The 15,361-nt window shown below is 54.0% G+C and overlaps 1 protein-coding gene across 1 annotated transcript in view; it reads left to right on the top strand.

Annotated features, from left to right (window-relative positions):
• The window catches only part of TCERG1L (transcription elongation regulator 1 like), a 192,972-nt gene that overhangs the window by 119,657 nt on the left and 57,954 nt on the right, over positions 1-15,361 (top strand). The window contains exons 5-6 of the mRNA XM_082407393.1: positions 9,376-9,467; positions 12,833-12,921. Coding sequence (XP_082263519.1) covers positions 9,376-9,467; positions 12,833-12,921 — 181 coding nt within the window. The remainder of the gene's footprint in view (positions 1-9,375; positions 9,468-12,832; positions 12,922-15,361) is intronic.

The raw sequence follows: 15,361 nt of genomic DNA, 5'->3' as shown, positions 1-15,361 counted from the left end.
GTGCCTGAACTTCCCAGGTTCCTGGGGCTAGGCTGGCTCGGCCTCCTGGCTGCTGTGAGGTTGACACCCAGGGGAACCCGGGGGACCCAGTGGCCTGTGGGGCAGGACAGGCTGAGCTCTTCACATCTCAGCGCTTTAAACAGAGGAGTCTTGACACCTCTGCTTAGTGCATTCTCAAATAGAGAAGAAAGTTTAAAAATTAACTTAAATGATACCAATTTGATGTTTCTGTATTTTTAACTGGAGCCAGTCCTGCCCTTAAGCACAGCGTGGGCTGTCACCAGGACCCAGGAAAGGAAACAGAGAGGTTCTCCCCCGGGGCTGCTCAGGGGTGTAGCTCCCACCCCGGTGGCCTGTGGACCCTACCCGTCCACTCTGTGACGGGGCCCCACTCACCCTTCCCACCGCAGGGAGGGCAAGTGGGGGTGTGTTGACAGGTGCCCACACAGGTCCCCCAGGGAGGGATGTTTGCCTGGTGTCACCAGGAGAGAGAATCATAGGCCCCCCTCGGTGGGGACCATACAGGAGCGTGTCCCCAAGGGACCAAAACCAGCGTCAAGGATCATGTCGAGTTATTAAATGCTTGAGTCCAGTGAAGGAGTTAACACTTCTCTCTTGGAGTTGCTGTGTTTTCTCATTAAACAGTTAATCTGGGGCTCTTTGGAGGGTACAGTGGAGTCCTGTCTCTTGATTCTGTTCTTTAACTTGATAAAAGAGAGAGCCAGCAGGTGTGGAAACTGGACAGTCAACCTGGCAGCATTTACACTGAGGCAGATGCTGGGTCCTGAGGGATCCGGAGACACCTGGGAGGTGGGGCGGGGGGAGGCCGCCCCGTGTCGTGTGCTTCCCCCGGAGCCCCAGCGTTGGGGAGACCTCACGTCTGGGGCATGGGGGGGAGTCTCCACGACCAGGTTCTACCTTCAGGCCAGTGCCTGCAAGAGCTGGGGGTCCTGTCCCCGAGGGTGGAGGAGCCCGCCTGTCGAGTGAGACCCTGGAACCACGCTCAGCCCCGAGGGGCCTCCTTCCGGCCTTTGGAGGAGCTCTCAGGAGTCGTGAGATGCTCGTCGTTACGTGTGTCGAAGCTCAGCTGATGGAAAGAGAGACCTTCAAACTCCCAACCGTGTCATCCTTGTCCTAAACGACTGCGAGGACCTCAGCCGGCGGGCCTTCCCATTCCTTGCACCAGCCCACGAGAATCTCACTGCTAAGCTCCTGGGAGCATCACGCTGGCCGTCGTCTTGTTTTAAATTCATTATCCTACTAACACAGGTAACCTCGGGGCGCAGAGGCTGGACGGAGCTTCCTCAGGCGGCCCTCCCGAGGAGACTTCAGCCGTGAGGCAGAGCTCTCAGGGGCCCGGGGATGGGCCGAGGTCTGCACCTGCCGGGCGGGGAGGCGTCCAGCTTTGCCATTTTGACCACATGAGGTCAGAACCTCCCTCCCCCATGACTTCAGTTCCCTGTGGAAGCCGCGGTTTGTTAAAGCTCCGAGAGGGCCACGAGGGAGCTTGAAAAAGCCTCAGGACCAAGAGAAGGAAGAGACTTAATAACTGTCCAGGAAGGTAGAGGCCCCTTAGGTAAAAAATGGCACCATGCAGGCCCTGTTACTAGAGGGAAAAGGACCACAGCAGAGGGGCTTGGGGGCTGGACGGCTACAGTCTGGGAGTGCAAGTGTCATTCAAGACGAAAAGAAACTGGAGTCTGGATATAGAAGGGTGAGACGTCGGTGGAGACGGGAGATACGGGGGGAGCGTACAGGGGGCATCGTGGGGAGTCCTGTCCTGGGAGCCCGCCCTCCAGCCTTTCTCCTGCCCACCAGCTGACGTTTGTCCCGTGCCGCTGCTCGGTGCCAGCCCCGGAGGTGGCTGTTAGCTGTGGCCGCGGGAGGCTTGCTGGAGGTGGGGGCACAGCACACACTGCCCGTCACGTGCCTGCAGGTGTGAGCGCCCAAGCAAGAGGAGGTGGCAGAGTGCCCTCGGAGTCAGAAGAGGGGAAATGATAGACTGTAGGACAATTTTCAAAGATGCTGTCCGTGTTTTGAAAGCAGTGCATAGTATATATAGTTCTTATAACAGAGACGACTTATTTTTGATGTCAGCTGTAGAAAAAGTCATCACACTTCCTGCACACATATGTCAGCTTTTTTTCCATTCCTTTCTGACATGGGTGGACCAGAGAGTAACCTAACTAAGCAGTGGATTTCTGTATAATGCATTTAACTTCTGCGATGGCTGAAAAATCATCAAAATAGTAGTCTTTTCTGTGTGTGTGGGTACGTGCGTGTGTATGTCTGTCTGTCTGCATGTAAGCACGTGCCTGTGTGTGTTGGGGGTGCACCCTTGCCTCTCAGGTGGATGGGCACCTGAGCCCCTGGTGCCAGCTCAAGTCCTCAGGGTAACCACCGTGACAAGCCCAGCTGTGACTCTTGTGACACCCACTTTGGTGGAACAAGCACTGCCAGGTGTGTGCTCTCTGGCATCCCCAGGGCGAGGTAGAGTGATGGGCGGGTGTTTTCCCTCTTTCAGCAGCTGTAATTCCTGTGCTGCCTTGAAAGGTGGGCGTTGCTGACATAACTCAGCCTGGGACTGTGAAATGGATTTCTGCTTTTTGGAAAAGGTTGAATGCTGCACTTTTGCAACATGCTCTACCTGAGCCAGAGAGAAGTGTTTTAAATGATGGTTTGCAGTCTACAGGAATCTCCCTCTTCCTCTCCCTCCCCCTCCAGTCTCCACCTCCACCTCCATCTCTCCATCCAGCCTCTCCTCTTTTCCTGGTCTGAGTTGGCTCACCATACATCTGACGAAGTGCACAGAATATTTTTAATTTCTTTTCTTATAGAAATTGTCTCATGTAATGCGTCTCTTTTGCCTCTGATATCCCTATTTGGGGATGATAATTAGAGCTTTGAACATGTGTTTGAAATTGCACAGGACTCACATGCAGCTCATGCATCCATTCATGCACTGAACACGTGTTTACTGAGGTCAGGGGTGTGGACTAGACAGCCAACCCTCTGGAGCATCCCCTGGATATACACTGTCCCTGGGTGCCAGCTTCCTCTGGGCCTGCTCCTGGGGGGCTGCGGTGCCCAGGTGCCTTGGGAGTAGCTCTCTGGGCTGGCACAGCACTGGAGCCAGTTTCCCTCCCAGACCCTGACATTCCTCTGCTCCGGGAACCCCACGTCCAGGTGAGGCAGTCACTGTGCCCTTCTCCGTGTCTCCTGATGAAAACAGGGCAGGAGTGCTCTGACCATCAGTGTTCAACAGCTCGCCGTGCTGCGGGCAGGTTTCCTGCATCTCTGTTCTAATGTGGCTCCCTGTCATCTAATGCGGACTGCCTTCACGAGAGGACCGGGGTGCTTCAGGCTCTAGGACAGTCTGGTGAGGCTGGCCCATCATCTCCACCGCCCTTCTGGGCAATGGTGACATCAGACCCTTGTTAAGTCAGTCAGGCCAGCAGCAGGATCCGGAAGCCCTGGCCTGAGATCCTGGCTGGGCCCGAGGAGATGGAGACAAGCTACGTGTAGTGTGGTCGCTTTGCAGAAGTGGGCAACAGTCAGGTTACAGGGGTGGAGCCACGTGGCAGTGCTGTGATCCTTTCTCGTGGAGGAAGCCAAGTTCAAGGCCTCTAATGTGAGTGTTTTAAAACCCTTTGTTCCTGCAAAGGGAAGCCCAGGGTGTTACAAACCGGTAGAAAATGAATTCTCTCTACAGCTTGTCAACTCTGGGAAATCACTGCCTATAAAAAATGTAGGAGGACTCACAAATGATTTGCCATTTGCCTGAAAATGATCTTCAGTTACAGTGGAGGCTAGAAGGCCTTGTCTAGTTTTCTTAGGTGTAAAATGAGGTGATTGTTTCTACTTTGCTTAAGCACCGCAGAAATTATTTTAAGGCAGCACTTACAGGAGACAGTATTCAAGATTAAAATACCATTCATCATTCTCCTTAAGACATTTCTTTAAGTGGGTGATACGCTATTGGTTCTTGGAGGTGAGAACATTCATATATGGAAGTGGGGTCACTAGATCGTGGCAAACACAGAAAATGGGACCTCAAGACTCCAGGATTGCCCCTGGCACCCCATCTCCTACACAGGCTTCTCCAGGACTTGGGGGTCACTGGAAAGAAGCCTCTGTTTCTGGGCACAGTTCCCGGCAGGGACCCTGTTCCCTCTGTTCACTTCCAGTCTCTGCAGGCGGAGGCCTGTGCGCACGTGGGGTTTCGTGGTGTGGGCTGGCTTTGTCAGCCTTCCCGTCATGGCCGATGGTCTGCAGTGACCAGGGAACTCAAGTCATCCTGCTGTCCCCCCAACCTCACGGGCTCCCCCAGGAGGTCACAGTCAGGGTCGTGTGGTGCAGACCATCTGTGGATCAAGGGTCCCCTTGGTCTAAGAGGAGATTCCCCACTAATTCCAAATTCGTCAGAAGCCACTGTTGGTTTTCAGGATAGACAAGGTTAACTGTCTCTTCTGCCCTCTTCCTTGGGGTTTATCCATTTCCTTCTTCCCCAGCAGGAAACCGGAAGATTATTCTGGCCCTCCAAGTTCACTGCTTATATCTTCTTTTTGGGGGGAATATACCCCAAACAGTTCCAGATGTCCTGTTGACTTTCAGAATCCCAGAATTGGAAGACACTTAGGAGATTGGTCCATTTTATAGATGAGGAAACTGAGACCAAGGGAGGGCAAAATGTATTGGATTAAAATGAGATTGAATTTCAGAGTCACCTTTTTAATTAAAAGATGCAGACGTGTTTTCATATCTTTTTGACAAGTTAGACAATTTTGACTCGTCTGCAGTGGTTCTTTATGTTAATAATTAAGAAAGCAATTTTTAAATGTTTGAAACAATCCTAGTGCTTTATTCAATATAGTTCGGGGTATATAGCTATTGTCCCATTACCATTGTATATAAGCCATCTTTGGTCCAAGGCCTGATACCAGATAACTTTGAGTCTTCACGTCCCCAGGACTCTAAGGGAACAGGTGTCTTAGATGGGGACTAATGACCAAGAGGTGACATGCTGGGAAGATGACATGGACCCCTGACCTCAGATTAGGACACAGCAAGCCCACCTCACTCTTCTTTTAGGGAAACGAGGTTGATTGATTGCTGAGCTAGACGTTTCCACAGCTAAGTCTCACCTATGGAAGGAGCATGGCTTTTCTGTCCCCTTTGTTCCACGGGACAAGTTATGCCGACTATTCACCTTCCGAGGGCTGTTTTGTATCCCCTCCAGTCACCCTTGCCAACTCCTGCAGCATTTTGAGGGAAGGTGCTGTCTAACTGCTCACTCCACTTCCCCCCACTTCTCCCCACAAACAGCCAGGGTTGTGCTGGATTCTGTACAAGCAGCAAATACATGTTTTCAGTGGATTGTGTGGCAGTTTTCACACAGGCCCCCTTTCTTCTTCCCGGCTTCCATGCGACCTTTCTGGGCCTCCTTGTCGCTCAGCCCTGCCAGGAGGAAAAGCAAACTATCTGAGAGCTCTTCCCCTCTCAGGGCTGGACTTGATCAATAGACCAACCGCCCCAAAAGATCTGACCATCCTGCCCCCCTCACAGGGTGGAAAGGCGTCATGCACGCCCCTAAGCACTTCAGCACCAGGTCTTCAGACTTGTTGATTCTCCTCCACAAACTAGTTCTCTTTGACACCCAAGGGAGCATGTGATGGCAGCTTCATCGGGGTTTGTGGAGAGGCCCCAAGCACGCGTGGTTAAGCAGGTCAGAGTGGGCGCCGGAGCGGCCCTCGGGGAGACGTAGCATTGGCTCTTCCAGGACGAACGTGGAGACCCAGGCTGTTACGAGAGGGATCTGGGTGCCCCGGCTCAGCCCAGCAGCAAGGCTGCGCGAGCCACGGCTGTGAGAGGGGCCGGCTCTTAAGGAAGCCATGCAGGGCGAGGCTCGACATCGTCACAGGCGCTCTGGGGGACGCGTGTGCCGTGAGGGCCTTTAGCGTGACGATCAGGACCATCTTTGCAAAGAAGCCGTCATGGCGAGCAACGCCGTGCATGGAGCCCAAATGCCAGATTTGAGAGCTGATTTTTACAAAGATCAAGTGTTTTCAATAAAGGAAAAAAAATAATATATTTTCTCAGAATAACGAGGGAATACACGTAAGCAAGACTGTTCTCACTGAGAATTGCGTTATGATGAGCACGGGGCCTTGCGGTCAGTTTCCTCGCACTTTTTACACCGTGTAGTATTTGCATGAGGTGAGAAGATCCTCACGTTTCCAGGGACGCCCGATTGCTTTGTTTTCTGTGCGGAGCCCCCGCATTGGCACACGGCCCCTCCCTCCGGGCACGGCCTGTGCGGACTGGGAAGGAGCCCACACCGTGTGCTCAGGTGGTGGAAAGCTGCTCATTTCTACGCACAGCTCAGGTCTCGGTCCAGCAATTAGAAAGCAGAGCCCGGGGTCATAACCCAGACCCTTCCACTTCATTGCAAGCTCAAGCTTTTCTCCCCCTTCCTTGGGCCTTGCCGGGAGGCAAGGTGGGAGCGGGGGGAGTTCAGCTTCCTTTTTGTTCTCTGGCCTCCTTCACAGAGCAGGGGTCGAGGGTCCCAGGTCCTGCGGGCGGCTCTGGGGAGGTTCTGCAGCCTTGGTCTCCTGGGCAAGGCAGTGTCCCTGTGTCCCTGGCCTCTCTTTCTCACAAGAGCTGCTCTGGTGGCCTCTTCAGACACCACCCTCCGTGGCTCTCTCCTCAGTGTTCCCCCCACCCCGGCCCAGGCCCTTGCGCTTTTCTGGCCGGTGTAGACCTCTTGCTAAGGCTCCCCACACCCAGGCATCCTTGCAAACCCCCTCTGCCCACCTTGGGCACCAGCCGCCCATCCTGTTCCTCAGCTGCCGCAGCGGGAAGGGCTGGGTTCCAGGACTGCCCCACGGATGCCCCCTGGCAAACCCCCGTTCCCGTCTGGCACGGAGTTGGTGGCTGGTGGGATCGGGGCCTGAGCGGAAGCCCAGATGGTGGTCCCCGGCTCTAGACCTCGTGACACGCCGGGCTCTGCAGGACGAGCGGGGACCGGGTGTCAGAGGATCTGCTGTTGACTCAGTGGAACCATCGGCCTTTGCTTTATGGCTCTTTCTACCAGACGAGGAAAATCTTGTTGCTGGGGGCTGCCGGGGGGGTTAGAGCGTTGGGTCTCCTCCTCGCAAAGGGCCTCCGAGTAAAGGAGAGGAGCGGGCAGCCGCGGGAGGAAGCTTGGAGAGGGTGGTCTGACATGGACGTGGCCGAGGCCCGCGTGGTTGACTTGGGGACGTGCCGTCCCACACAGAGCGTAAGGCGCGCGGGATGCAGTCGCGTGACCTCATGACGAAGCCCCTGCTCCTGGGCTGTCTGTTCTCTGGGCCACACTTGTCTCTGCCTCTGTTTTTTCGAGCAGAGCCGCAGTGTCACCGAGCAAGTGACCGTTTCCCTAAATCCTCCCCATCTATCGGCTCCTCTGTCTCTTGTAGACGGTGCGACACGCTGGCCTGTTTTGCACACACAGGAAGGGGGCGGGGACAGGAGTGCCCGGTGTGGAGCCGTCCTGGCCCCGCACAGCCCTCTGCACCTTGACAAGAAGCAGGCTGTGGGGGGTCAGTCTTACAGGTTCTGGAAATGCTCACGTGGCCCAGGGGCTCTGCCGGTCCCCGTGAGGGATGACAAAGTAGCTCCACTGCCCTCGAGGCTGGGGTGTGGTTTGTTGACTGAGGTTTGGTTTACAGTTCCTTCCCCAAGGCCGATGGTGAAATGGCCCTGTACGCGGTGTTGCCAGGCCCGAGGCGAGCCTCTGGGTGGTGGTCACGGCTGTCCGGGAGCCCAGTGGTCGGCACTGACCACCCCCGTGTGAAGGCGATGTGCGTTCCAGGCTCCAGACGCACGCGGTTTGGAGATGTGAGGGCAGCCGGAAGCCGCAAGGTCTGGGGTCCACGCTCGGTCTGTTTGCCACCAGCCTGAGCTAAGGTCCCTTTAACAGCCAGGACCAGCCAGCTGGCCCCTGGGGAGAGCCTGCAGGCCAGGCCACTCTTCAGAGTGACAGCAAGCCTGGCTGTGGTCATAACAACCTCTGTCCGTCCATCCATGTCCGTGACAGGTGGAGGCGGGGCCTCAGGGCTGGCTCCCGCGTGCTTCTGCCTCGCCCAGACGCAGCACCTCTGTGGGGACTGGACTTTTGGTCCAGGTCCAGAGCTGGCCCCGGGGCACTGCTGCATCTCTGAGGTACGGTTGTTAGTGGGGTGCCTGCTTCCTCACCCAGGCTTCGGGGCCGCTGCTCTGCAGCCTGAACCTGGCTCTGCAGCCACGAGGGTGCCGGGCACCGATGCCCACCGCGGCGCCATGGCCGGGCCCCAGCTGGGCGCCAAGCCCAAGCATGCACACACATGCGCACACACATGCACACATGCACACACATGTACACACATACACGCTCACACACATGTACACACATGCACGCTCATGAACACACATGTACACACATACACGCGCACACATGTACACACACATGCACACACATGTACACACACATGCACACTCATGAGAACACACAGACACACACACACACAGAGCGATGCTCAATCCTTCTTTCCTCCCTTCCCCTGGGAAGGAGAGACCCTGGGACCTTCTCAACTGTGCTGCACAGACAGGAGCTCCAGGTCAAGCAATCCCTTCCAGACCCTTCCAGGGTGTCCTCGGTGAATTTACCCATTTGTGAGGCTGGTGTGTTTAGGTGGCTTGGTGTTTCTGCTAATCCTTGGTCCTAACACCATGGTTAATCTTGCTGTCCGTCACTGCCCACAGACGTCTGAGGCTACTCAATGTCTCTGAATAAGATGAAGCCTAAGTCTGTTTTCGTATCTGGAGTCAGGTTGTTGCCACTTTCCCCTCCCTCCTCCCAGACAGTCACTGTCTACACAGTCAAAGCACTGTGCAGGCCACCCACGGGGGCCAGAGTCCACTTCAGTGATGGGCAAACAACGGTAACGGGAAGTCTGGCCAGCATGGACCCCCAGCCCCTGTTGGGACAGGGCTCAGGGTGGCCCATCACGGCCACTGGCTGTTGAAGCCTACGGAAGCCTGGCTCTGCCGCCCGCGTTGGCCCCCCTGTCAGGGAGACCTGAGTGCCGTCCATCGTGACCCACGTGGCCTGGTCCAGGATGCGTGCGTGGCCAAGTGCTCCGTGGCTGGCGCTGGGCAGGCTCAGACGGGGTTGCCGGGACCTGGCCGTGAGGTCGCAGCGGAGGCGTGGTCAGCACCGCGCAGTCGGCACAGCTTCCCGCGGGAGGCACCGTGTGCGCCACCACTCTGAGTTCTCCAAGCCACTGTTTGTCCTTGTTCAGTTTCACAAACTGACAGGACAGACGGATGCTAACGACGGTTGTTTTGGCCCCGCAGATAAAAGCAGAGAGCGCAGCCGGGCGCCCTGCCCGCCGGCCCTGATGCTGCACGGGGAGACGAAGAGCCCGGCGGGGGACAGACCAGCCAAGGTCAGTGGGCTGTGAAGACGGGAAACCCCGGGCTGGGGGCTGCGGGGCCCGCACGGCCTTCGCCCCTGTTTTCCCACCTGGCTCTCGGCCGTGGTGCTTTGCGGTCGCCTGTGTGGAACAGGGCCGGGTCCAGCAGGACAGCTCCAGAGCCCTGAGGAAGGGAAGGTGCATCCGGGAGCCGGGCAGAAGCAGCCTGGCCTTCCCTTCCTGGTCTGGGTCCGCCGTCCTCACGTCTCAGCAGGCACGGGCACGCGGGCAGCCAGGCTAGGCAGTTGGACGCCCCTCAGGCGAGGCTGCGGTCTGCGTTTGGTTTCACTGTTGTAGGAAAACCAGCGCCTGTTTGTGTTTTCTGAACGCATTAGAATCTCAGGTCCTTCCCTTTGCTCGTTTACCAAAAGGCATTTTATAGACTGTGAAGGTGTTGGGTGCATTTCTCTTCCCATGACTAACCCAAGAAATCAGCTTTCATTGCTGCTTTTGAAAGTCACAAATGGCACTTAACTTGCTCTGATCTGTCAGATACACTGCTGGCCTCTGGTCTGATCTGTCGGATACACTGCTGGCCTCTGGTCTGCCCCAGGGTCGTGTGAACATTCTCTCTTCCTTTGCTGTTACCAGGTGTGTCTCTGCCTCAGCCTGTTACGTCCCCGTTCCCGCGGTTGTCCTGCCAGCTCCCCGGTAGTGACATCCCTGGGCACACTCACCTGTGGTCCACGCCTTCCTCCCCATCATTAGTGCCGATGCTAAATGGTATAAATGGATCACGAACGCTAGTGCAAATTAAACTGTTGCTCCCTGATGTAAGATTTCTCTGTAAGAGATTAACATCCGTGTCACAATTACATATTTATTAAACAGATCGTCTTTCTTCTGTTTTAACTACTTTCTTTATCTCTGGGCTCTGTGCCTCTAATTCACTTTTATGACTTCAGTGTGGAAGGGGAGTTTTATGCCATGATTAGCCATTTTTATCACCAACAGGAAATCATAACCAGCGTGCATCTCAAGAAGACGACCTTGGTAATTAGTGAGAATCACCAAGAGAGCCCCAGCTTTGCCAAATTTAAGTGTTAGTCCCCATCAGAAATCATGTCCCACCGTATTTACTTGAATAATTAGTGGGGGAAATCTACTACTCAGAGGCCCCTCATTAGGTTTCATTCTTCAATTAGCTTCATAATGAAAATCTCTCCTCGTTTTTCTAATTGGATTAGTAATGTAAACTCTGGTCTTGATATACACATGTATTTCTAACACAACTGTTTCTGAATACTCCCAGTTATGTTATTTTCTCATAGGAAACAAAGACATTTTCTACTACCCCAAAATTCTAAAAAAAGATTGTTCTTCAATTTATGAGCTTAGGGATAATTACGTAAATTACAAATCATTTAGTCAGTGTAATTATACGTCACAGTGAGTGAAGGGCCCCAGGAAGACCCCAGTAAGACACCAGGATGGACAGGCGTGAACGAGATCACCCCTCATGTCATGGATCTTGCCTGTCTAACCTTTAACTGATGCGGTTCCCCGTGGTCCTTGCCCAGAGGCCGCGCTGGACCTGGTCCGGATGACCTTTTCATCCCGGCCCTTCCCGTCCGTCCTCTGCCTGGCTCTGCTGGCACTGGCCGTTCTCTCCTGATGTTGTGGGCCCTACTCCCGAGTGAGCAGGAGGCAGGTTCACTCCGTTGCCTGTGGTTTTGCCGGAGTTCACGTGACTTGTTTGGGGCTTTTTCCTACCCTTATAGACCCTTGGTGATCTTTTAACTTTATATTTGAATTTTATGTTTCAGTGCTCTCATAAAGTAGCACTTTCCTTGCTAACGATTCTGTTTCAAAGGAGGTTGGGATGGTGGGAATGAGTACTGGTCACAGTATGGCCCTCGGGGGCCCTGGAACAAGCCTGTGGGCTTTTGGTGCAACTGCCCTGTCCTTGTGCAGCCAGCCTGGCAGCGGTGCCCACGTGGGGCGTGGCAGCATTGGCGTCCTTGACTTTGAATCATTCCCACAAATGGCTAACCGTTTCCTCACCCACACTACCTCCTAAAGCACTGACACTGACGATGGTAGAAACAGATCCTCAAATTTTAGGATGACATTTAATTTCTTTTTAAACGAATCTAGAGCTTTAATTGCTCCTGACAATTAAATTAATTCTCAACTCAGAACCTGGTCGCTTCTTTGGATAATGCACTGGTATCTTTTAATCTCACCTGATTTTGTGAAGGAGAACACAGTCCTTATTATACTATTCTAAATTTGAGATTAAAACCATGGAAACAGCTGGTAGAAGAAGAAAAAGTATTTCCTCACCACTAGAATTTATTGTGCTCACTATGGTTTCATTTCTTTCTTATAGCTGCTCCAAAATTGAGATGGCACTGACTTTAAAAAAAAAAATTCCTCATGGTAATTTTTCAGTTCCACCTGTAGGAGTTTGGTTCTGTTTCCCTTTGTTTAAGAAAATCTGATACATGTCGTACATCAGTGCAGCTAAATAAGTTAATCTAAATCTTGGATCCATGTTTATGTTGGCGTCATAATTGCCCATGTTTTCTAATCTCAAACAACTTTTGTTTCTCTCCGGATTCTGTCCATAATGAACAATGATCAAGTGTCCCAGCCATAGGTTTTGTTTTTTTTTTTTAACTTTAGGGAATAATCTTCATTTTCTTCTGGGTGATGTCATATTCAAACATTCTTTATTTTCTACATGAAGACAGAGACAGAGTGATTTTCAAACCCAACTGTGCACCACAGTCACCTGCACAATGTAGAACACGCCCTGAACTCTGCCCTCACATGGATGCTCTAGAAGGAGGGGGGGGGGGGCGAGTCACTGGAGCAAGGGAACACTGCAAGGACACAGGCTTGTCACTCCCCCTGCCTTCAAGGGACCAGACGGGCCAGCCCAGCCGCACCTGGGGCCCTCACCGCTCCAGGGTTCCCTGCCACTGAAGGCAGTGTTTGGTGGTAGAGTAACTCCAGCCCCTGGGTCAGCCCATCTCCAGAGACAATCCAGTGGGAATTTCTGCCCCCAAGACACTAAGGCATCCGGAAGCAAACCCTCAGCCACCACCGCCTGTGTCTGCTTCTACAAAAGCAGGCAGCTGGCCAATTGGGGATAATTAGAGGGAAGCCTTAGTCTGAGTCACTCAACACGGTCCGTGGTGCCATTACTTCTAAATTCTCACGTGACTGCCGGGTCCCATTAGCTGGCTCTACTGAGCAGGTCATTATCTAATAGCTACTGTGGGCAGGTCTGTCTGCAGGAGACTTGTTATTCTTTACTCGGTTGCCTGTAATTGAAGAGGACTGTTTAAATTTTTTTTTTTTAAGTGCTCTCCTTCTCTCTCTACTGAAAGGAGGCTGCATCGATCCTAGTGACAGGCGAAGACAGTGCGGCCAAAGGCACGAGACCCGTGGCCTCCACCCCGGTGCCCGGATCCCCCTGGTAAGATGCCCGGAGCCTGGGAGCGGTGGGAAAGAGCCCTGTCTGATCCAGCATTTGCTTGTTGTCACGAAAGAGAAATGCCTACTCCATCGGTAATGCTGTTTTAAAAAATTAATTTGCAGCTCCTGGCAGGTAGCGCTTCACACTGTTGTCAACTTCTGCCGAAAAATAGCATTTAAGTGATAAGTTACCCTGCTCGAATATACTTGCAAATATGTATTAAAATAGTAATGTTGTTGCATACATATCAGTGAAAGGCAGTGTCTGAAGAAACGGCAGCACGCCTTGAGCTTCAAAGGCCTTTCCCTCTACTCCAAGAAAAGCGTAACTGAATAGATGTTAATTAAAGATGTGTCTGGCTCTCTGCAGCTGCCCTGCGAGGATTCCTGATCTTTGAGTACGCCGCACTCAAAGCGCCCTCCACGAGGGAGCCACTGACTTTGGTTTTTTAAAATGTCCTTTTATAATGGAGTAATTTGGAAGCAGAAAAAAAGGTTATTATAGTAAAATTAGTTTTAAAACCTGAAGATTAGATTGCAGGATACAGTCAGGAGGAACAGCTAATTTAGAGAACAGAAATAGAACCATTGGCATCGCTTAATGTACCATCAGGGCGGCAGCAGCAGCCGACCGTGGTCCCCGGCCGTGGCATTCGCCCTGCATGGTGTCCTGAGTGATTTCCGGCATCTGTCCTGCCCTGCGGCCCTGCCCTGGTCACCTGCTCACGGCAAGAACCTGTGCTCTTAACTGGACAGGCGGGGCACCCGCTCCTCCGGCCGGTCAATGGTCGGTGTCGCCGGCACCCGGGGGCCTCCCGCCCTCTGCCTTCAGCTGAAATGCTCGGCACCCTGGGGAAGCCTCACGGGTCGGCGCTCCCTATGCTAACACTTAGTGACACAGCGTTTCCAACGCCTACAGAGTGTCCTGCAATTCAGTTGGTTTCTGACACCAACTCCTGGGTTAGCCAAAACCCCACAGGCTGAGAGCTCAGTCCCACCCCTCTTCCTTCAGACCCAGCCGGCTGCCGGCATCTCTGCCCAGCTGATTGCAAACTCAGGGCTTCCCACGACCTCCCCTCGGTTTGAGAATTTGCTAGAACGACTCACAGAACTTAGAAAAGTGATTTACTTATGATAGCGGTTTTATTATAAGGACACAACACAGGGACAGCCAGGTGGAAGAGAGGCACAGGGCAAGGTGTGGGAGGGGTCTCGGGGCCCCCATGCCCTCTTGGGGGCATCAGCGTCCCAGGACACCAGTGTGATCACCACGTTCAACCTCTCTGACCTGAAGGAGGTTTTATGGATGTCTCATTACTAGGCACGCCCTCTCCCCTCCTGGAGGGCGTGAGGTGAGGCCACAAACCAAGCCTCTCATCACGTAGCAGGTCCTTCCGGGCCCAGCCCCGTCCCCCAAGGGTCACCACATGGGGCGTGGGCGCAAACTCGAGTGTGCTCAGAGGGGCTCCTTGTGAGTAAAAAAGACGCTCAGTCACTTAGCTGATTCCAAGGGCTTTAGGAGCTTGGTGCCAGGAACCGAATGGGGGACAAAACAAAATTAAACCATTTATTTTTTATGACGCCACGAAGGCTGTTTGGGGTCTTCTGTAACCGGACTCCTCACGTGTGTTTCTAAGGCAACCGCGCTTTGCCGCAAATCGTACTGGGGGTGGGGATAAATTCAGCGCGGCGCGTGGCCCTGTTACTGTGAGTACGTGATGCTGCCCTTGGGGATTATAATTGGGGAGAAGACATGACCTTGGGCCCTGGAAGCTTCTAACTGTGGAAGCTGTGGTTTCGATTCCTCAATAACACTGTGTTGCAGCACAGAATGCTTCCTGGGATCCTGAAGTCACACCGTCCTCGGCTGCCCCTCGCCCTCTGCGTGGGTCCTTTGCCTTGAATGATTGATCAGGCTTCCAGCCCGAGTGACAGCCATGGCGGGAGCCGTCCTCTCCTGACTCACAGGACAGGGAGGCTGGTGGCTCAGGCTGTCACACTGCACGAGGAAGTCGTGCCCGCAGGGCAGGCGTGTCCAGGCCGCGGTCCGGACTTTCAGATGAGGCCGTGGTGCGCTTTCTGAGCGGGAATTAGGCCCGCCGGCTGGACCTGGGCATCTTTCCCACCCCTGCTCCCCTATCTCCCTGCCTTCCTGACTCAGCCCCAACTGAGCGAGGCTGCCTGGCCTCACTGAGCAGCCCGGGGTAAAGGGTGCCGGTGTATAAAATCCCCCACTCCTGGGAGGCTGGGTCTGGGCATCCCCTGAAAAGTGGAAGAGGGACCTGGACCTCGCAGGGAGCAGGGGGGCGTAGGGGCAGCACCAGACAGGCTTCTCCTGCAGCCTCCCTCCCTCCCGACTGGGGGAGGCTGTGTGCAGCGTGGTCCGACGCGTCCTTAACCTTGGTGTTGCCCCCACGGAAGCCTTGGTGAGGACACACCCT

This window comes from Balaenoptera borealis (assembly GCF_965194805.1).
Source record: "Balaenoptera borealis genome assembly, chromosome: 10".
Classification (NCBI taxonomy): domain Eukaryota; kingdom Metazoa; phylum Chordata; class Mammalia; order Artiodactyla; family Balaenopteridae; genus Balaenoptera; species Balaenoptera borealis.
The sequence above is the reverse complement of the archived record's forward strand: the minus strand, read 5'-3'. Positions and strand labels throughout refer to the sequence as shown.